At 35.4% G+C, this 22,623-nt stretch overlaps 1 protein-coding gene and 1 long non-coding RNA gene across 2 annotated transcripts in view; both read right to left on the bottom strand.

The window, feature by feature from the left end:
- LOC128183511 (taurocyamine kinase-like) overlaps nucleotides 1–20,406 on the bottom strand; it is a 30,333-nt gene extending 9,927 nt beyond the window's left edge. The window contains exons 1-8 of the mRNA XM_052852541.1: nucleotides 20,050–20,406; nucleotides 16,878–17,137; nucleotides 16,014–16,162; nucleotides 15,413–15,578; nucleotides 15,130–15,313; nucleotides 14,559–14,702; nucleotides 11,427–11,588; nucleotides 10,270–10,529 (exon numbers count right to left, since the gene is read on the bottom strand). Of these exons, the coding sequence (XP_052708501.1) occupies nucleotides 10,270–10,529; nucleotides 11,427–11,588; nucleotides 14,559–14,702; nucleotides 15,130–15,313; nucleotides 15,413–15,578; nucleotides 16,014–16,162; nucleotides 16,878–17,137; nucleotides 20,050–20,278 (1,554 nt within the window). The 5' untranslated portion in view covers nucleotides 20,279–20,406. The remainder of the gene's footprint in view (nucleotides 1–10,269; nucleotides 10,530–11,426; nucleotides 11,589–14,558; nucleotides 14,703–15,129; nucleotides 15,314–15,412; nucleotides 15,579–16,013; nucleotides 16,163–16,877; nucleotides 17,138–20,049) is intronic.
- Nucleotides 5,458–7,944, bottom strand: LOC128183512 (uncharacterized). The gene is made up of 3 exons (XR_008243616.1): nucleotides 6,951–7,944; nucleotides 6,456–6,555; nucleotides 5,458–6,043 (listed from the first exon to the last, which is right to left on the bottom strand). It is a non-coding gene; the product is annotated as an uncharacterized LOC128183512 (long non-coding RNA).
- Nucleotides 20,407–22,623: the final 2,217 nt, after the last annotated feature.

A 22,623-nucleotide genomic window follows, 5' to 3' on the forward strand; every position in this document is an offset into this window, starting at 1 on the left:
GAAGTTTTTTTAGTCCTGTGTATTCCTACGCCAGAGTTCAATATATAGTCTCGTTCAACCATCGGCTGTCTCCTTACATCTCCGGCAAGTCAGTCTATATTTAGAGGTCGCATCATCAAGCTATCATGTGACCTGGTATCTCTTACTTGTCGGAGATTAACGGAGACAGCCAAGCATCTGGTTGAACGAGACTAGAGTTCATTATTGGTTGGATCCATACAATTTTTGAAATATTTGGAATACCAAAACATAGTTTGATGAAATCAATTCTATTTTAAAATATTACACAACATGATTCATTAGAGGTTTTTCAAAATTCTAGTCGGAACAGTCAGAGAATTCATATTATAAAAATGTGCATAATTCAAATGCAGATTATAAACTACTTGCCAAGCAAACTAGCATATCGTTGATTTTAAAATAAATAATATTCGATAAAATCAACTCTCGTCAGTACATCAGTACTTTGATTTAAAAACCGAACCCGCCTACAAAACACGTAACCTTTTCTCTAAGATAACTTCTTTATTTAAAAATATTTCTAAATTTTTGAAAACTATGTGCAAGTTTAGAATTGTTGCGTGATGACAAAATTTACAGACCCTGAAACTTACTACTACACCAAAAAACGTGCAACTTACTTGCGAGAAACGTTTCGTGTAAACCGTTAAGCGTTTCGTGTGATTGTGAAGCGTTTCGTGTAAACCGTTTAGCGTTTCGGGCAAAGCGTGTAAATCGTTTCGGGCAAAGCGTGCGAGAACCGCGTGAAACATTTATCAGATTTCATTCGGAACTCACTGACACTTCAATTCACTTTCAATTGATGAAAGGGAATATATCCAAGATATCTTCATTGAACAATTTTCACTCATAAAATTTCACAGGAACGAAAACATTTTTTTTACGGAGATTTATAATGGGAAATGTTTACATCTTTTCTCCGTTCGGAAGTACTCGGGATACCTCGCGCAATATTTAAACGTTATCATCCGGGCTTATTAATGGCTGATGCAATGCAAAATCCCCGTAGACTTTCAATATTGGGATGTGTATTGAAACCTGAAGCGATAGAGGGGGCGTTTCAACACATATAATCTGGACATTTTTCATATAAGTGGACGAACGTAGTTTTAGCACAAAGGTATTTACTATTATTGAAATATCAAGCAAAAAGTGGTGGAAGAAAAAACTCGGGACATAGTATATCTTATAAATTTATGAAACTTTGAAGTGTTTTGAAATTCTTTAACCAGGGAACAACGATGTCTATATATAAATCAGTAATAGGATAAGGTAATGTCAAACATCGAAGACTGTACAAATATTTAAGAAACTGTTTTTATTACAAGTGTTACCGTTAATAATTAAATCAAAGTTTGCCGAATCTTCCTGGAATTAAACAAAGGTTGTAAATTTACTTTGTATAAAATCTTTCTTCATGGTTACTCAGTGTGAAACATTCTTTACCTTAGACGTTTTACTTTTCCACTAAGCATCCGCCTTCGTTGCCTTTCCTTTACACTACATCTAAATTCATCATGTTCATAAGTGATTACTCGTTCGCATTTTAAAATTTTTAATGTCCGTATTCTCGGACTCCATGCTAGGAAATTTAGTTGAATATAAGCTACGTTATTCTTATCCATGTGCATGTTGTCGACGGCGCGCGGCCAAAGAAATTTTCACAATCGTTCTTTAAAAAGCTTTAAAGTTATACAATATAGGATACACATGTAATTTTTATATGCAGACCTTAATTAATTTGTTTGCAAGTTTGTAACTAATGATTATTCCTTTATCAGCCCCACTTATAATTTACTCAACTCTCTCTCTCTCTTTTCTTTCTCTCATCCAAGTCACGAGCGGCAATGTCTTAACTCCGCCCAGCTACGATCTGATTGGACAAAGGTCAGTGAAAACATTAGGTAGAAACTTTTCTGGAGTAAACCCCTATTAAACGCTTCAATGTACTTCGCTGTAACTTAAACGATCATGTTTTGATAAGCATATATATTTTTTTATTTATTCACATCGATAACTCTTACTGAGACCATTCGACTTTGTACAAGCAGCACACATATAACCTCGGACATCGGGTGTCTCCTGCACCTGGCTGAACCTGTCAATCAACCTCTGTGTATTTGTTTTCATTGGATGATCAAGCGTCTCTTTTTTTATCAATAGCCAATCGAAAATTAATGACTTCAAGGTAATCGGAATCAGTATTTGATGAAGCATACAATTCAAATGACAAAATTTTTATTAATTATCTGAAAATTATTTAAACCACTGTTAATGGAAAACAAAGAGTCTTAGAAGTAATTAACACACAGGGATTTGCCTACAATGTACAAAGTCATGCAATTACTAGTAATTATTATGGGAATCTTTACGCATGGTACTTAATTCGAACAGATTATAATAATCTATACACTGTACGCCGTTACACATGTACGAAGCGCCGGTAATATATACGAATATTGAGTCAAAAATTTAAATCATTTTTATTTCTTGTTCTTTTCAATACAATGTGAAATTACTTTCAGAAAAAATTCCGAAATACTAATTACAACTTTCTTTTTTGTGTAATCATTTGAATTTTTTCTGGTTTCATGTATATATGTGTACAGAACATACTTATTTACGCGCGAATGACACGACTTAGGAAAAAAATAATCGGTTGTTCGTAGAACATTTTTATCTTACGAATGTGACTAATTTAATTTTAAATATTTTTCAACATTATCAATGTAAATAATATCAGGTGTATTTACTGTTTGTGTTTTTACATCGTAATCTCTGAAACCAATAAAAACACTAATGTTAGCAGAAAAATCAAATCCCGCCGAATACTGAAATACCGATTTCAGTTAGCAATCTTACGGATTTTATTTTTGGTATTGACTATTGAGTTACGGTAACTTTTTTTCTGGATGATTTTATTATTTATTATTTTATGTAAAAGCACCATTCCAACAGTTACTCAATTATATAACAATTGATGACATGGGGCTATATATGTTCCGAGCTGTGTGCGCTGAAGCGACACAAGATTCTCGGTCGCATGTGGCGATTGAATTTACACAGACTGACCGAATAAACAAACGGGTGGGAATATGAAACAAAATGTTACACATGAGAAGAAGCCACCAAAAATGATTTTCGATAGATCTTGATATCGTTTTGACAATTAAAAAAGTCCAGCGCGAGCTCCTGTCAGCGGGGCGGGAGGGGGCAGCAATGAGTTCGCTTCTACAAAGAAACGAACGACCATGTAGAAAAACTACAGAAGTGATTAATATGTGACCGATAGAATCTAATCTAAAGTTGTTTAAAATTCATGTGAATTTTTTTTTTAAAAATCATCGAATGCCTCAATTCAGGACATTTTTTTATCGTGCTAGCACCTACTGCAAACATGTTACATGGAACTTTGATTATAATTTGATTTTTAAACTACCTGTTTATCTTTTCATCTTAAACGAATATAATAGTTGAAAAAATAATAAAATATTGTTGTGTCCGTGCAAAATATGAAACATGAACGCGCGATAAGGTACATGTAGAAGAACCGGAACCGACCCCTGATTACTTGGCGCCGGTTCTCCTCAGCCATGTGCGAGGGATGATCATCATTTAAAGGTTTACTATTTGTGTGTGTGTGAAGGGGGGTTGATTCAAAACATTATTTGTGCAGTTTCTAAAATATTTTACATAAACAAACTAACCATTAATTTATGTCTTAAATGTACGATGTTTACGATTTGGAGTAATATCGCTCATTAATATTCATTTACACTCAATTGTTCAATTGAATAAATATAAGATGGACAAACTTTTATAGGATTAAATTAAAACAGTTCCTGTTTTTACGGCTATATTAACTCAAGCACGTTCATATGCATGTAAGTGTGCGTCGCAGTGTGAGAATCTTGTGTATTAAAACCCGCTTAATAACAGCTAGGTAGTGCAGCCGTGGCTGATCTCAGCGGCCGTTGGCGAAGGATATATTACGTAAAGTATATGTACAACGCACAGACAGGCACAGTTCAGAACCCAGGAAGATTTGAAAAGTTTGCAGTATAATGAACATACTCTATCAAATAAAAGTTATTTATTTTAAACTTAAAACCCACAATTGATCTGTGTCTTATTATTGCTTTAGATTGAGAGTGACATTGCTTTTATTAATTAACTGAACGATTTCTTAATTGACACCCAATCGTTTAATCCATAAAAAAATTATGTGTAATCAAAACGAAACCAATTATCGAGTTCGCGGCTAAATAAACTCATACATGTATATGAGAGACACAGCTCTCGTGTATTAGATAACCGCTGACCGCTACAGCCGCGAGCATGGTGACCGATTTTCTCGGCCGCGGGCGAGGGAGAGCTTACGTAATGGTACACACACACAGCTCTGATTCAAGGTAGATTTTAAATGCATGGAGTTAATAAATAAAATGTAATGCATATAGTTTTTTAATTCCATATTTTGTGGTTAAATAGAAAAGAAAAAGAATGTTTTGTTTTCCAATTGCCGTTTTTAATGATTGTGCACTATAATAACTTAACAACAATGACTTAAACTCCTAAAAAAAAGCATGTACTCCAACAAAAACAAATTTCTTATAAATAAATGCCTCCTGTATAAACCAGCATACTTTCTGTGGCAACTTTATGCCAGTTGTACGCACAAAGACTTTCGTTAACTTGTCTAATGAAAACAGGTACATGTCAACATGTTAAGCTTTTTACACTCATACTACACAAATCACTTACAAAATAATATTGTTACGACCTTTATGAGATCCTAACAAACAACTTTTCCAGCGACATCCATATCAAAATCCTAACCGTTTTTGAGTTATTAAGCAAAAACTTTTAGGGGCTATTGGCCCTTAATTTAAGGGGCCAGCCCTTTTTTATTGGTGTCAAATGAAAGCCCTTGATATTCTGCACAACTTTTATTCTACATGTTTTAACAAAATATTTTTCGTTAAAAAGATATAAAGGAAAATATGTCTAAATTTTTGCACTTTTTGGAATCCTGTTTTTTGACCCCCTATCTTTTCCTAAATAAGGAACGTAATCCAAAAACAAAAACCGATGTATACAACTTCAATGTCTTTGTTATTCAAATTCGTTGGATTCCCATTCCCTGCTCTTATAGTCTCGGAGCCTTTGTCTGGAAACCAAAGGCCCTAAAAAAATTTAAAAGGGGAATAACTCGTTAACGGAAAGGAAATTCTAACTTCTATGAATTGATGAAGATAGTGTTTTGTAAAGTCCATTAGCCCTGAAAATTTGAGCAAAAACCGTTCAGAAATGAGCACGATATGAAGCCTCAAAGTTCGCGTCTAGGAAGAAAAAAAAAAAAAAGAAAAATAAGAATAATCTTAACCCGCACAATAATAGAAAGGTCTTCCGTTGGAAACGGAAGACCTTAATAAATGTTTAAACAAAGAAAATGAAAAAAAAAGTAGTTAACACTTATTAACTTGGAGGTGTGAGGATATATGTTACATGGAGTCTAATATTTTATGCAATATTTGCAAATATAACAAATTATTTAAGAAAATGAAAGTTAATATCTGCAAGGTCTAATCAATCATTTAATAAGTCAAAACCATGTGATTTTCTAAGATTCTAGCTTACAGACAGACATTGTAATATACTGGTATTTGATCATATAAAAAAAATACTTTTATAGTTTATAGGTTTTTTGAAATGAGAATACTTTACAGTTAAAAAGTCTTGTTCTGCAGAGGTTTAGTCGGGTCGTAGAGATGTGTCCATTCGAATCAATAAGGAGTGTCCTTGGCTGTTGTTGATGTAACCTGTAACCCGAGTCGTAGTTTATGGAAATATGCCTTTTTTGGAGACTTTCGAGCATTGTCCAGACCGATGAAGCACTCATATGATCACATCATGGCTACAGCAGACTTAATAGTTCTGGACAGTGGTAGCATTAAAATTCTTCTTCTTGCGATGAACTTGTTCCTTTCACTGGGCTGTACTTTATGTCTGTTCTATTTATCTTAAACATGAATAATAAAGTTTCATTTAGATTTTTAAACAATAAACATAAGTCATTCAGCCTAACATGTAATAAAAGCATTCTGAATAAAATTCTGAATACAGAAGCTACTATGCAGTTGCCAGTTGCTGTTTAAACTATGTCATATAATGACTACAGTAGTATCTGGTCTAAAATGTTTCATTTTATGTTTGAAGCTATGTTATTTTCATTTTGATTCAATTATTGTTTGTTGAACAATGGAAAAACTTATCAACAATGTGTTTCACCCCCACCCCCCCCCCCCCCCCCCCCCCATCAACCTCCTTTTCAAGAACTTAGACCTGGATTTCCCAAAAATTACTACAGTAAATTATTAACATCCAACACATGTATAAGTTAATGGTGAAAATAATCAATTTCAAACCAATACCTTGCGTTCACATCGTCCAGCTGGTCAAAACATTCACCCGAATCACCGAACAGAGGATGCAACTAATCACCGGAAACATTGACTTTGTATGCTGTCAATGCTGAAAAAGAAAAACGTGAAAGATTTCATTTTCCGGATTTAATTAATAAATTTTTTTCGTTACATTTAGAGTTTGTAAATTGTATAATGTGCGAAAGATTCATTTTTTGTCTTGTTTACCAACCAAGCATTCATATATTAGGGACGTTTATATAATTATGTATGTGTATACCCTGGATAATCTTGATTATCATGCATATAAAGTTGGTTAATGGTTAACTTGGTCAAAACGTATATTTAAAAGAGATACGGTAATAAAAATTAAAACGCCGAACCAAGTTTGAAAAAATGACGCCATCTTGATTTGATGGCGCGAGATCTCGTTTACAAATGTCGAGAGATAAATTATAGCCTTGAAAATGTTATTGGGAGTATCTATATTGTGAATTAAGTTACCTTGACATGAGTTCTTCGTTCCTGCATTATCTCCTTGTTGTAGAGGCTATTAATGCTTCTCAGTTCTCCATTTTACAACAGCACCTTCTTGTCCATTTTAACCTTCGCTCGGAATCATAAAGTGCGCCAATACTGACCAATCAGAACCAGCTAAATCTTGGAAAAGTGCATCTTGGGATAGTTTAAAATGAATAATGCTTAATCAAAATTATCATTTTTTACCGAATAGTATACTTTTTACATGTATATTTATTTTAAATAAGAAATGTCGGAGTCAGTATTTCCTGGTTAAATACGACAAAGTATTGGCGTGTGTTTGTTACACTATTGTATTTGTAACACGTGATTAACCCCAAAAAATGGCCGACCGTTTGTTTACAAATGTCTAATGAAATTAAACAAGTTTTAATGAGACATATGTATCAGATTTTGTCTTTAACTATATTGTATTTACATGTACTGATGATTTTGCCAAACTAAATATGATAGAGCCATATCTAGTTTACTGACAAGTTAGTCTTGACTTGTCCAATTTTCACCGCGATTCTAAGCATGGTCATATTCTTATTCAAATTATAGAGGTGTGAAAATATTATGTTCATCACAGAGCAGGTTCTGCATGAACACACAGAAATCACAAATATAATTAGATGCCGATCAATTAACGGGGTCCGGTTAACAGCGTTCACCCGTACGGTGAATTTACAACTACGATGAATTGATGGCAATTATTTTACAGTTACACATGTGCACTGATTGGTCATGCGATGAACAGTACGTTAAGAATACTTACGAAATTAAAATACAAACGCGTTAAACAAGCCGGGAAGTAAGACGTACACGTCGGACTGATATATAAACAAAATATAATCTTAATTATTTGGTATACTTTCTACATCAAATGTATACGAATGTATAATCAAATTTTAAAAATGGGATTAAAATCACGTGTACCACATGGCTAGTGCTGGATTTTAAACTGATTTTGTAATATAACGTATAACTTCAGTAAAATTATAAATAATGCTTATTATATCTTATAACAGAAACATGTGCATGTTTCATAAACATGTACGTACCAATATCTGTGTTTACAGTACAGAAAGAAAATACAAAGTATAGAAATGCACGAATCACATAGGCGTCGAACCGGGGGGGGGGGGGGGGGGGGGGGGGGGCTTAGTGCAAAGTTAGACTTAACCAATAGGCATATAGCCCCCCCCCCCCCCCACTTTTTCTCGCCGGAAATGTAATTGTTCCTAAATTTACCTTGAAAGATTGAGAAGTTGGAGTAATAGGCATACTAGCCCTCCCCCCCCCCCCCCCCCCCCCCCCCCGACTCGAGTTAGGAATTTCATGATTTTGGGAAAAAAAATTTGGGTAGGGAAATATATTTTCGGAAGTATATAGTAAAGGTATACCCCCCCCCCCTCCCCCCCCCCCCCCCCCCACGGATTAGGATTTTTTATGATTTTGGGAATTAGTTTTTTTTTAGGGTTTTTCCTCAATATTTCCGAGGATTAGTCTAGCCCCCCCCCCCCCCCCCCCCCCACTTTCAATTTGCTTCCGACGCCAGTGAATCATGATACAGTCATACATGCAGTAAAGTCTGAAATGCATGTAAATAATTAAACAATTATTATATTAGACTCAAACTCCAAGTGGGTTTTACTTGTTATTATCAACTGTAGAATTTTTTAAAAAAAATTCCTGTGTACATGTGTTGGCGTGGTATTAAAAAAGAAATGAATTAGCTCTAAACTTCAGGTTGTACGAATATTTGGTACGATTTGTAAAAATTTACGACGACTTTACCTTAATTTGTTTGCTTAATTAGTTAATGTACCTCAAGGTTCATTCAAATGATAACTAAATGATTTAAGAAGGAGTCTTACAAAATAGGTATATTAATTTATTTTACTAAATAATAATAATAATAATCAGTTTTAGTAACTCAGGTACACACAAATTGAAAAAAAATTCCCGCCGGGCTCCAGTTATAAACTCACGCTTCGTACTGTGTATATGTTATGTAATAGTCTTTTGTTCACTCCTGACAGAAAAAACCCTGCAATCCACACAGAATATACAGGCAAATCACAGAGGAGGTCACCTGGACAAAGAATGTATACACATGTATACACGTGCCCGAGTACCTAAGATTAATGATTTCATCATATGCATTAAACAAGATCAGACTTCCGTTTTTCTTTTCAAATTCAATTAATTACTTAGTAAGGTTCTTAATCGCCTTATTTGCCACATTTGAAGATAGTTACATGTATACATATAGTTTCAGTCACGCTGAAACCTTACTATACATTTTAGTATGTACGGATTCATTATCATTAGTCTAGAATTAAACCTGTTGAAAATAAATGATATCACTATTAAACTCAAATCAATTTTAGTAATAGTTTCAGCAATGCGTAAACCATTTGGAATCTTAACTTAAAGTTTCAGCATACTGAAACCTAGCGGAAATGTTCTGAAACTGATTGATATTTCCATAATAATTTACACAACTTTTCACATGATTCAAATTTAGTTTCCGCATTGCGGAAACCATCAGGAATCTTAACTTAAAGTTTCAGCATACTGAAACCTAGCGAAAATGTTCTGAAACTGATTGATATTTCCATAATAACTTACACAACTATTCACATGATTCAAATTTAGTTTCCGCATTGCGGAAACCATCAGGAATCTTAGACTAAAGTTTCTGCTGATTGAAACCTAACGGATACTTGCTGAATCGATATAATGGTTTCCGCATTGCGGAAACTATACATGAAACTTCAACTTCAAGTTTCAGCAAGGTTTCCATATAGTTTCAGTTTTGCTGAAACTTGATTTTTCATCCAGTGTGAATTCTAAATTTTGAATAGCGAACTGCGTTCTAGATAGAGAGCAGTTCACTATTCAACTGCATATAAGGCAATCGGGCCCAAAATATGAATTCTAAATTTTGAATTGCGAACTGCGTTCTAGATAGAACGTAGTTCACTATTCAATTGCATATAAGGCAATCGGGTCTCAAATATGAATTTTAAATTTTGAATTGCGAACTGCGTTCTAGATAGAACGCAGTTCACTATTCAACAATTTGAATTACGAACTGCGTTCTAGATAAAACGCAGTTCACTATTCAATTGCGAACTGCGAACTGCGTTCTAAAAACCGATTGCCTCTCTCTGATCAGAGAGACCTCTTCTGCACAGCTTATCGATGATCACACTAACAAACTGACGGGTTTTGTCTTGTTTCAAACATGGCAAGTATACTGTTTGACACGACACATCTAGCTATATTAACTGACCTCAGCATTGACCACTGGTGGAAACCCATAGCTGGCGTGGCTACGTCCGACCCTGACCCGTGTGGAGACGATGAAATCTCCGCTCGGGTCAAGGTCGCCGAATCCGAGGTTGTTCAAATCGCCAAAGTCTGGTTGAGGGTGCTTGATCTCGGGCACTTTGTGGTAGTCCTGTATGACTGGGTGGAGCACCTCCTTAAACACGTCATAGGCCTCGGGGTCACTGGCGTAGATCCCACAGCCGCTGTCCAGGTTCTTACAGCCTATATTTCAGTGAACGTAGAGTTTTCAAAGGTGCGTATGTTTCTGTATATAAGCATGTATGCATTGTCTTGGGTAAGTTGTAGAATCATTCTTTACAGAATTGCATTGATAATTATCTGTATAAGCATTTAAAAAGGCATATATATGCATTGTCTCGGGTATTGGTAAGTTATAATCTGTCAGTTGTCCTGAGATATCTAAGCAGTACATTTTCATAAATCATTTGAAATTAATAAATACTTCAGGGTTCAAACGACGTTTATCAAATAGTATGAAAATATCCCAAGATTTTTCTTTTGAAATGCCCCCTTTAGCTTGTCATGTTTCGATACACTGCTAATTGAAGTAAAAAGTCTTGATTTTAAATTGCAAAAGAAATGAAAGTACCCGAACGTTAAAAAAAATGTGCGATGTATTCTGACTGGCCAGTGGTTTTTTACGAGAGAAAAATGATATAACGATGTGTCGATGAAGATATATTTGATATTTGATTTGTATAGAAACTGACAGGACTAAAATCTTCATGTCGCGTTTAACACATTGGTTGAGACCTACAACAACCTAAGAAAATTCACAGACTGCGCGAAATAGTCATCATGATCATGTCAGACTCGGATTCCCATAGGAGACGATTTGGCTGTTTCTTTTATATCTAACGTACAGTACTGGTATATACATTAACAATGAATTTTGCTTTCTTTTCCGGTCAATTTATTAATTTTATAAAATGCATTTTTTAAGAATCAAATAATGCAAACTTGTAGGTACAATTTAATATCGAATCAATCTACATGCGAGATGTCGAAAAATATTAATTTCATTAATTTGGCCTATCCAGAACAGGTCAGAGCAGCATTAAAATCTCCATGATTTACATGTTGTTCATAATGACATACCTGACTGAATACAATGGATGAGTGTTCCACCGAACTTTGTTTTCTTATCCTTGAGCTGCTGGTAAACCTCCGGGGTCAAATGTTTCTTCAGCAGAGACTTGCAGTCGGTTGCATTCTTCAGTTTGTTCCACAATTCCTCCAGCGACATCTTAGAAATTGTTATGAGTTGAGATGATCAACAAAGAAAACAAAAAACGAACTAACGAAACTAAAACGCAACGAACAAATGATTGTTGTTGACTTGTGTTGTTTAGATACTGTGATATGACGTCATCACACTTTCACGTCATTTGGTGGGAAATGTCACATTTTCTTACCTTTCAAGGTAACCAAGTAAAAGCAGGATTTTCTCAAGCATAGGACCTTCCCCTTTATATATTTGCATCCAACAAGTATGATTCCCTCTATTTTTTTTTTTTTTACGGAAATTGGTTGTAATTCATACTTTTGAAGAAAATGACAGGACTGGAATATATAAAACTAAAGCCGGTTAAATATATATATGTTTCCGCTTCCTTTGCTGATTCTTCCATCAATGTCTTATCAATCTGAACTAAAATAAATATTCACACAAATAATCTGTACAATGCATTTGAGCCAATCATCACTCGCTGAACCTTTAATTTCAGGATTTTAGCTTTTATTGTATAGTCAAACATTTGTTTGTACTATGTAAAGCGGATTATTTGAGTGGATGTTTATTTTAGGGACGTTTCAGATTAATAAGGCATTGTTACATAAAACTTCTTTTTTTAAATTTACACTCAGGATTTTGTTTTGATTTAACCATATCAAATTTGAGAGAGAGAGAGAGAGAGAGAGAGAGAGAGAGAGAGAGAGAGAGAGAGAGTTCATTTATAGTATATAATTATTAAATAATCGAACAGGTGCTTAACTGTTTAAACGGTGAATATCCAGGACCATTTTTTTAAGAAAGCTAAAAATAAAGTTATTTCACAAGCACCTAAATTATACATATATTATAAATTAATTCAGAATAAGTGCAAATGTATATGAAAAATAATACTGGAACGTACCGCTGTCCCCGTTTCCTCAAGTCAATACTCAGCAACAAATCTGAGTTTTAACCTCAAATGTATACATGTGCATTTCTTTTGAAGTAAGTGAGAATTTTAGTTGTGGACAAAGTTGAGGGATTGGAAATTTTGGTAACGGTGGGACCAGTTAGTCAAAGAGTTCCTTTAGATAGAAAAAAAGGACATATTTATTATGTAACCAAAATTGTGTAGAAAATGAATGTCACTTTATTACTGATTGGCCATTATATAAGGAGAGCATTTTTCCACTGTATCTCAAAACTCAACAAATATTTTATCAACAAAGATAAACTCATCTGGTAATGTCCAATGAAGAAAGAACATTAATTAAAAAGTTAAGTGAATTTTTAATTAATGCACTCCAATAATAAGCCGTCTTCGTCCTTTTAATACTTTCTGCTGTATGGAGTAAAACAATTTTAAAATTAAAATGTTCCTCGTGCATTTCTGTTTTCCTCTATATATCTGCAATCCCCCCCCCCCCCCCCCACTAACCTCGTACCCTATATCTGGGTTTGGAAAGTTTCTGCGTTTTATTCTTATATTAATATTTATTTTGATATATTCTCTGGGATATACACATCATAAATAGTAGGAGTCTCCCTCTCAAAATTATAATATGTCATTAGTTACTGTGGAATAAAACATTGATCCACTCCCCTCTTTGATCCAATATACGCACCCCCCCCCCCACTTCTTCTCAAACATACCCCTATACTAATTTCAATTCTTGGCTTGAACATCTTAATTTCCCGCTTTTTATTCAAGGATGCTCAACGTACAACAAATTAACCATCGGGTCTACCAACAGATTTCAGATATGAATTGCTTACCTATAATTATTATTTAGTAAGAAAAAAAATTCATAAACATTTTACATTTTATTTGGATATTTTCTTTATATTTTAATATCGAGCTGATCAATACAGTCCAAGATTGGCCACGACCATCAGGCTCGAGTTTTAAGGACTTTGATTGCCAAAATATTTTCCGTAGATCAGGTTCAATTCATAACATGAATTGAGCCAAATGAATTTTTGTGAGCTCACACAAGGAATACGTATTATTTTACCACTTGCAATTTAAATGTTTTTTCGTTATCATAAAAATAGAAAAAAAATTGCCGAGGGTTTCATTCTACCTTTTGAATAGAATTATACTTTTTATTTTATTTTATTGACACTCTTGGTCATCTTGAAGACAATTCATCACGATTCAAAACTTCATCCTCCAAAACATTTGTTTAAAGAACTATTGTCGTAAATAGAGTTATTGCCCTTTAAATGTGTTCAATGACATGTTCATGAATTTTTCCAGAGAGACACACACAAAATGAATTGTTCATCAGAGAGAAACCCTTTAACGGTCAGGTTCTTCCAGATAAAAGAGGCAGCAAGAAAAGGAGTGGAAAACAATTTATTAAATGTTTCTAAAGTAACAACAGAATGGAATAGGAAAAATGTCACACAACAAAATGGCGTCGTCTTCACATCTCGCCCCCCCTGGGAAAGAAAACACAGACCTACGGTAAAACATAACACAGCTCCTTGTTAATATATAGAAAAAATATCACAGCTATAAAAATAATGTATAACTTAGCAATAATCTGCCCACTAGTCTTCACATACAACTAGAGATCTACAGCTTAAATGACATAGCACATCCTTTGGCACCAGGAATAGATAAGGATCAGGGATCTTCTCTTCACTAATTAACAAAGTAAGCAAACAAGTCAAGAAATTTACTCCAAAAAAAAACAAACAATATAACCATTGTTAGACACAGGAAAATATTAAGTATACGTTCCACAACCAAATAATAACATAATAAATAAATAATTCCAAATCAATTTTTTTTTCTGTAGTCTTTAAATGTCATAAATATTCCTAATACTGTGAAGGATTTTTTTTCTCTAATCTCCATTCAAAAGAGAATGGGATAAATCTGCACCAAGAGAGAAATTCGGCCACAAGAGAGATAGCAGTTCTTCCGGGGGGCGATCAGCAAGATCGGCGCCTGCCTGACAAACGACTGGTCACACACAGTGGGGGGAAAATGTCCACACTTCCTCTTTACTTGGCGTTCTTCTCAGCCTGGATGATTTCCTTGATTCCATTGTACATTTCCTGCATGGCTTGGTACTCAGTGAGACCGAGGCGGCGCTTGTTGGAGATGTCGTACACTCCTCCCACACTCTCTGTGTGCTCACCATGGATTCCTAGGAAAGGAGACCAAAAATTACTCAGTAATGCAATCTAATAAGACTAAGAGTCATTGCACATAGTCCATAACTTTGAAAGGAGAAATAATATGGCTAACTATCTTGATAAGTAGTGGTAATAAGCTTAAGGCTCTTGAATTCCCTTTTCTTTAGTTTAAAGAAGAAATAAAATCAAAAGTTAATCTCTCTGTACTTAATATACATTCAAAAAAGGATGTTATGACGTACACACTTGAAAGAATTATAATAATCAAGAGTTATTGCCCTTGCACTAAGTTGACCTCCCCACACCCTCCCTGCCACCGTGGGTGGGTGTGGAGGGGTGCTCAAGTTCCCCCTCCCTCTTCCTAGGGACCTCCAGTAGTCCTTTGTTTTAGCTCTAGGCTGGAGTCAGGTGTCTGCACAGATAGTGTTTAGGACTTACCTCTAGGCTGGAGTTTGTTGTCTGCACAGATCTTGTTCAGGACTTCCTCGTTCTTGGCGAGTTTTGGGACTTTAATGTGTACACTGGCTCGGAGTGTGGTTCCCAGGTTGGTGGGACAGAAGGTAAGGTAACCATGGCGTTTACTGTAGGCGAAGGTCAGCTTCTTCTCCAGTTGCTTGATGGCCTGTCATAAAATGAAGAATTTAGTAGAGTACAGAATTATTATTATTCACTAAGCAATAATTTTATTTTGGCCTGATATATTTAACTTCCGTGCACTTACAGAAACGAGGCGTTTGTAGACCTCCCCCACATCACCTCCCTTCTGCATGGAGATGAAGCGAAGATGATCCTCCTCATTGATCCAGCACAGGAAAGTTTTGTTGTCGTTGAAGAAGATTCCTCTGGCTTTGGGCCAGCCATTGTAACCACCGGCATCTCCCAGCATCCTGACCATCAAAGAAATTTTTATTGAAATAATAGTTGTTGAATAAATAAGTCCTTATCAAAACTCTTCCAACTTTGCATTCAGTTAATCAAAAAATCAAATGAGAAATTTAAAAAGTCAAACTTCATTATATCACTTGTTACAGTGGTCTCTGAATTTTTCCCAATTCTTTGCTTATCTATCAATGTGTATCTGGATTTTTTTTTGCAGGTAAGTTTTTTTGTTTTGGCAAAATGTTGCTTTTTTCCTTTTCAACAAAATACACAATCAACAAATAATAATTTGTATAGTTTTACAGTTATCAATGGAAAAACTGCACAAAAAATAAATAAAAAGAACCTTACAAAACTCCTTTTTTTTTCTAAATGAAAAACACAAAAATTTGCATCCCCCCCAAAATACAGGTTATACAGCAATTCTTGTAACATGCACATACTTGTCGTCATTCTTGAACATGAAGTGGTCATCAATGAGCTGCTGGTTCTCCTCGGGGGTCATGGTTTCCAGGGAGTAGTATTTCCCCTTCAGCTCTCCCTCCAGGGTATTTAGAGCGGCAATGGTTTTATTTTCCATTTCCTTGCGTTGCTACAAAAAAAAAAAAAAAAATGTGTGGTTATTTTCAGACCTTTTGCCAATTGGCCACTCTTGTTGTTCATAGATTTAACCCTCCAACATTCATAATTAAAGATTTGCATTCAAAAAAACAAAACACATAGACTGTGTATTCTGTAACACTAAGCATCAAAGTGTATTCAGAGAGTTTAATACAAGCTGGTATATTTTAAGGAGTCTTATATGAATAGGTGATTATGTATGTATTCCTCACTTCTGGAAAAGTTTTTAAAGTTGTAAAACTGAAGGGTTCCCTGCCCCTTAACTGCTAAGATGTATGCATGTTGTGTATATTGTGTAGCAGGAATGTTTTGTGGCTCAGTTTATTTACAACCATTCATACTAAAGCAGATGTACTGAAGTGGGTCCAAGTTCATTTCAAATTTTGTAGATTAAATTGCATCCATAGAAAGATTACACTAAAATTTCATGTAACATTGACAACAATAAAGTAGGGAACCACCTGAGAGTGGCTTCCTCACTGTAAAATAAAACCTAGGGCAATGTGAGCATGGAAATAAGAATTTTCAGTTCATTAACTGTGCATACAGAAACATCTTTCATGTGTATTTATACATGTATATGCATGCAATGTTAAGCTAAGAAACTTATTACAACATGAAAATAAGAAGTCCCAATTTACAAGCAGGGGGTAGATCGAAAGCCTCAGCACAATGACCATTCTTACCTCATCTGTGGAGACGGGTGGGAAGGGGTACCCCTCATGACTCCTACCCACACGCACACGGGTGGATACGATGAACTCGCCAGTTGCGTCTAGTGGGTCGAATCCCAGCTTGTCCTGGGGGCCAAAGTCACATGGGGGGTGCTCTACCTTGTCGACCTTGTGGTAGTCCATGATGACTGGGTCCAGGAGCTCCTTGAACACCTCATATCCCTCGGGGTCACAGGCGTACACTCCAACCCCCGAGTTCAAGTTCAAGGCACCTGCAAGTATAAACACTGACTGTCAGAAAGGGTTTAATATATTATATTATGCCAGGGGTGAGCAATTACCATTGCCCGACGCCCAGGGCTACCGATTTTAGAGGTAGGGCTAGCAGAAATCCTCACTGTGGTAGCCCATCAGGCTAGTAAATAATAACGATGATAAACGAAATCAGACTTCCGTAAGCGTCATTATAACGTCGACTGATTTTATGTACGACTTAAGTGTTATGCAAAATTAAGATCTCTCATTCGCTATAATGTATGTGCATTGTATGTACTAATCGCTGGTCCGCATGGCAATGACGCTTTGTTTCAAACATGGAGAAGTACCTGACGATAAGTAAGCGTAAACGTTCGTTTGATCGCCTTGATGACAACAATAATCAGCAGTTGGATACTACTGATCGTAATGTCGATAAAACCTGTCCCACAGAAACTACTGAAAAACAAATTGATTAAAAATAAAATAACAGTAACTATATATATTGTTTGCATTATTATCTATTTGACATTGTTTACAGCTTTAATTCAACTGATATGAAGAAAATGTTGGGCTAGTAAGTTTTAACTTTGGGCTAGTAACTTTGCTACTGCCAGTAGCCCCTGGGCTAGTAGACAATTTTTGTAATTGCACACCCCTGCATGCACAATTTTTTTTTTTCCACTTTAACACTTACTTTAATTTATTTATTTTTTTGGGGGGTGGGGTGGGAGGTGTGGTAATTAATTAAATTCTTTACTTAGAAAACTGCATTAATATAACATTTACTACTTTCAATTCCCCTTTCTGCTTTTTTTTTTTTTTTTTTAAACAATGACTATTTAATTCCGTTTCTCCCAAAATTGTATAAATACAGGTAACTCCGTTTTGAGACAAATAATGATTAAAAACAGGTCTAACTGGAGAGAGAGAGAGAGAGAGAGAGTTAGTTTTCCTATTGATAGCACATGGCAGAGAAATACTCCAGATAGCATTCTAACATGATTCATAATGCACTGTAACCCGAGGTGACCCAGTAATTGTTGTGTACGTGTGTGACCTCTCATTGCCTCACACCTTCCCATTATAACTGGAGTCTCTTGCAAATTAATGTCAAAATTTTCATTAAAACTCAAAGGTAGTGTGTCTCCTTCAAAGCATGAGAGAGAGAGAAAGAGAGAGAGAGAAAAGGCTCTGCAACTGTAATCCCCATATAACAAGGTGACCCTTGTGTAAGTAGCTAATATAAACAGGAAGTCTGGAAGAGATATTACCCTATTCATATTTGTTCATAGCTTACTCGCTTCCGCACACACATTCCCAAGCTTTATCAAGAACACCTGTTACCTTACAGGTATATCAATACTAATCCTCCACTTGTTCAGTGTAAGAACCTATTATATAGTAGACGATGTGAAGCTGATGAGAACTAATGTAATTCATTCAGTGATAATGGCAATGAGGCAGATAACATTGCAATATTATTTTTCTTTGAAAAGTGAGCTATTTTTAATATGTTTATCCATATTTATTGTTTATCTTTGAAGCATACAATTTTTTTAGTGGTTTTGAACATTTAAATTTTAAACATTAGTCAATTTCAGAAAAATTTCACTCAACCACTTAATTTGTTAAATGTCCGTTGAAGTTTATCAGATTTAAATAAAATCTCTGTGAAATTATTTATCAGTGTTACAAACCACTATTCATAATTTTTTCATAATAAATTTTACGAGAGATTTTACAGTTATAAATCATAACATAATATATAGAAGGTGTATTTAAAGCTATAACGTTATAGAATAAAAATCAATGGACAAAAACCTATCCCTTGAATGACCTTGGGTTAACATTGATCTACACTGAGTTCCGCACACGTCATTATACCAATCAATTGTCGAAATTCAAAGCTCTCGCATCTGGGCGAAAAAATCGTGCATTTCGTTTCTTAGCCTGCATTACATTGTAATGGAAGCATGCTTATTTCCCCCAAAAATCGGCTATGTAAATCAAATGACAGGATGCTGTATGTTGTTTAGCTGGAATTTTTCGCTGCGCCGGTGGTGTTCAATATTTTTAAAGGTTGGTTTGGCTGCCCTCCAAACTGTTTTTTATCACTCTGTGTAAGTTACCACAGGCACTGAAGTGTGACGTCACAATGACCGACTGCATTGAAATAAAGGTCGAATAGGGCAAATTTTTAAAGGTGGAAGGGGAATATCTAACGGTGAATAAAAATGAATAGAAATTAAACAAATTGAAAGAAAATCGCATTTTCCTTCATTTATCACTGTAGCAAAGCACCAAAGCCTGCTAAATTTCTTCTCGTGGGGCGTTTTCACATCTATCTGAGATGCCGGTATTTTTTTTATCTTACCTGAGCGAATACAGTCAGCCAAAGTGCCTCCCAATTTACTTTTCTTGTCCTTTAGTTTTTCGTACACCTCCTTAGTACAGTGTTTTTTTAGCAGAGATTTGCTCTCCCCCTCGCTAAGTTTCTTCCAAAGCTCTGGTAAATCAGACATTTTTTCTTGTGTGTTGCTTTTCCCACTCTGGCTGGTAGACTGTGAGGCTAAATCGCTGCAATATTTCTTGTACATTGCGCTTCGTTTTGTATGATGTCTCCGATTCGTTACCTAGGCAGTGCGCGATTGTAACGAGCGATTTCATTGGTTGATCGGGCCAACGACTACTTCTAATACTAATGTCATTGTACTGTGTATTTGGCCGATTGATATCAAGGCTTGAATGGCACAGGCCACCGTACGTACGTTTAGACATGACTCATAAGGGTTTGTTTTTTTTTTTTCAAATTTATTGTAACGTCTTAAGGTCAATAGAGAATATCAGTTATTTTCGGAACCGAGCTTTTTACCTGTGGAAATGCACGTGCATGCACATGCATATAACTGTACATAATACAGCTTACCTGAGCGAATACAGTCAGCTAGTGTGCCCCCAAGTTTTGTTTTTTTATCCTTAAGTATCTTGTATCTTTCCGGCGTTAAGTGTTTCTTCAGCAAAGACTTGCTCTCTCCTCTGCTTAGATTTGCCCACAATTGTTCCAATTCCGTCCCTTGCATCTGGGGTTCAAATTTCCGCACGGGCGGTTCCCTCTTATTGAAGCTTTCCAATTGTTCGATGTAATGTTTATACATTTTGACGCGGTTTTTTTCGTTCGATTTTTTACGTACTGTACTCAAAAATATCTCAAAATCCAAGCAGTTGCTATGTGTGAAATGGTCCCCAAAGCTAATCCTCGGTAAATTGAATTAAAAACCTCCGTTATACGTTGGAGCATTAATGCGAACGTGCTCGAACAAGCCAGTTTTGATTTTTGAAAGAAAAGAATTGATCTTTAAGTGCGCCATGTATCTGCTTTTGATAAGTATTGAACGTGGAGATTTAACCAAAGTCTTGTATATCTTCCTCAATGGACGTAACCCAAAACCAAGCGGTTATAGTGGTGGTAGATTTACAGAGATGCACTATTGAATGTTAGGGATTTATTTTATGATTCAACACTGGACAATACAAATAGAGAATTTGCACTGATAGAAAAATAACATTAATAGATGAATTTGTATTCAGTTATAGCTGGGAGAGAGAGAGAGAGAGAGATGATACTGTATGAATCAGTTGATTTGATTGGTTGAGTCAATTAAATCAGAAAAAGGCATTAATTAAGGCACATATTAATTTTCAATATCGCTGAAAATAGAAAATAGTGCTGTCTAGGAATATTTGCATATGTTATTATCAATGTCCTTAAAAGTTAAAACATGCAGTAACCTACGACCAAGCGAGCTACATTATGTAATATTTGTCTGTTTTTATATGAAGATTTCCATATTACGTTACCGCAAGAGATAAAATGAAATAAGGTTAAACAATTAGCCGACTGGGTAAGAGTGAGGGGAAGAAAGGATAATGTCAAGCACGTAGATATTGGTACTTGTTAATGACGCGATGCATGTGCATGAATGAATAAAAAATGTACATTGTCCCCTCCAGCCTCCTCATTCAGAATCATATTCCTTGAACTTATAGCATCCTTTAAAATCAAAGGTTGTGGATGCACGAACAAGCTACTGAATATTACCCATATATTGACACCAAGCCTAATATAAACTGTGCATGCCTTCACACATTTTCGTGGTCATCAATTTTCGCGGAATTAGTACAAAACAAATTTTTCAAGGATGCATAAAATAGTGGCCAATGAATTCAATTTGGTATTATGAATTTCACTTTGATGAACACATATGAACAATATGTTAATCAGTCTAACAACGAAAACCGCGAAAATTGTTATCCATCGAAAATTCATTTAATGAAAACACGGTCAGTTTAGATCTATTCCTCATCAAGGGATCTCAAGATACATAAATATAATTAGATTATTAAAATTAAGTAAAATATTGTTCAGTTCCTCGTAATGCAAACCACATGCATGCAAAATTACATTCATACAATGCAATGTTATATACATCATAAGCATTAAGGATAACCCAAAAAGCTATACACTTAAAAACAAATATCCTATTTATATTTTCTATATAGATATCGTTGTGCCATGTCACCCTATGCTTGTCTTGCGCATGTCTGTGCATTTTTATGCAAATCGAAAGATACCCCCCCGCTTTTTCACACGCCGTATCCCCTCCCCGCGCTCGATTCTACTGGAGTGTATGCAGGTAAAGCGTTTAGTAACGCATGACCTCATTTCGCCACACCCTCTCCCCACCTGAGTTTCTTACCTGAGCGAATACAGTCCGCTAAAGTCCCGCCCAGCTTCGTTTTTCGATTCTTCAGTTTCTCGTACCTGTCTGGAGTCAGGTGTTTCTTTAGCAGGGACTTGCTGGCATTCTCTCTCAGGCGCTTCCACAAACTTGCAAGATCAGACATTTTGGAGGGACACGAAAACTTCACTGTGTAGAGCAGACAGGAGTGACCTCTAACACTAATCTCTTATTGACCAAGTTTAAATTTATTGATCGCGTTAAAAACTCTGGCGGGTCTATTGAGTCATTCCAAGCAGGTATATATAGGTATATAGTATACACAGTTTTAGATCTATACCGACACCTAGTTTGTGGGGGAAGACCAATTACACATCGCAATGAAAAAATATCTAATCATAAAGAAATTTTGATTGATAGAAAGAGTACATACAACTTCAAATTTCAAATCATTTATTACTAGTAATTTGCATTTACATTTTCTTTGTTTGTTTGTTTCTTTCTTTCTATCAGAATCTGTTTCAAGAACAGAATAACAACCTCACCTTCATAGAATGAGTACCTCTATCAGCACATCAATTAATCAATTAACTTTGAATGAATTTGCTTAATTTGACCTGTCTTTGCCAATCCTGCTTACAATTACGAAAAAGTACGGACATTATTGCTAGTTAAGAGTGCATATTATGTAAAAATTGCCATCACTAGTCTCTGTCTGACAATAGTGATTGCAAGACGACCTTGTCAATGTTTATGCTTGT

Source organism: Crassostrea angulata, chromosome 5 (genome assembly GCF_025612915.1).
Source record: "Crassostrea angulata isolate pt1a10 chromosome 5, ASM2561291v2, whole genome shotgun sequence".
In the NCBI taxonomy this organism is placed as follows: domain Eukaryota; kingdom Metazoa; phylum Mollusca; class Bivalvia; order Ostreida; family Ostreidae; genus Magallana; species Magallana angulata.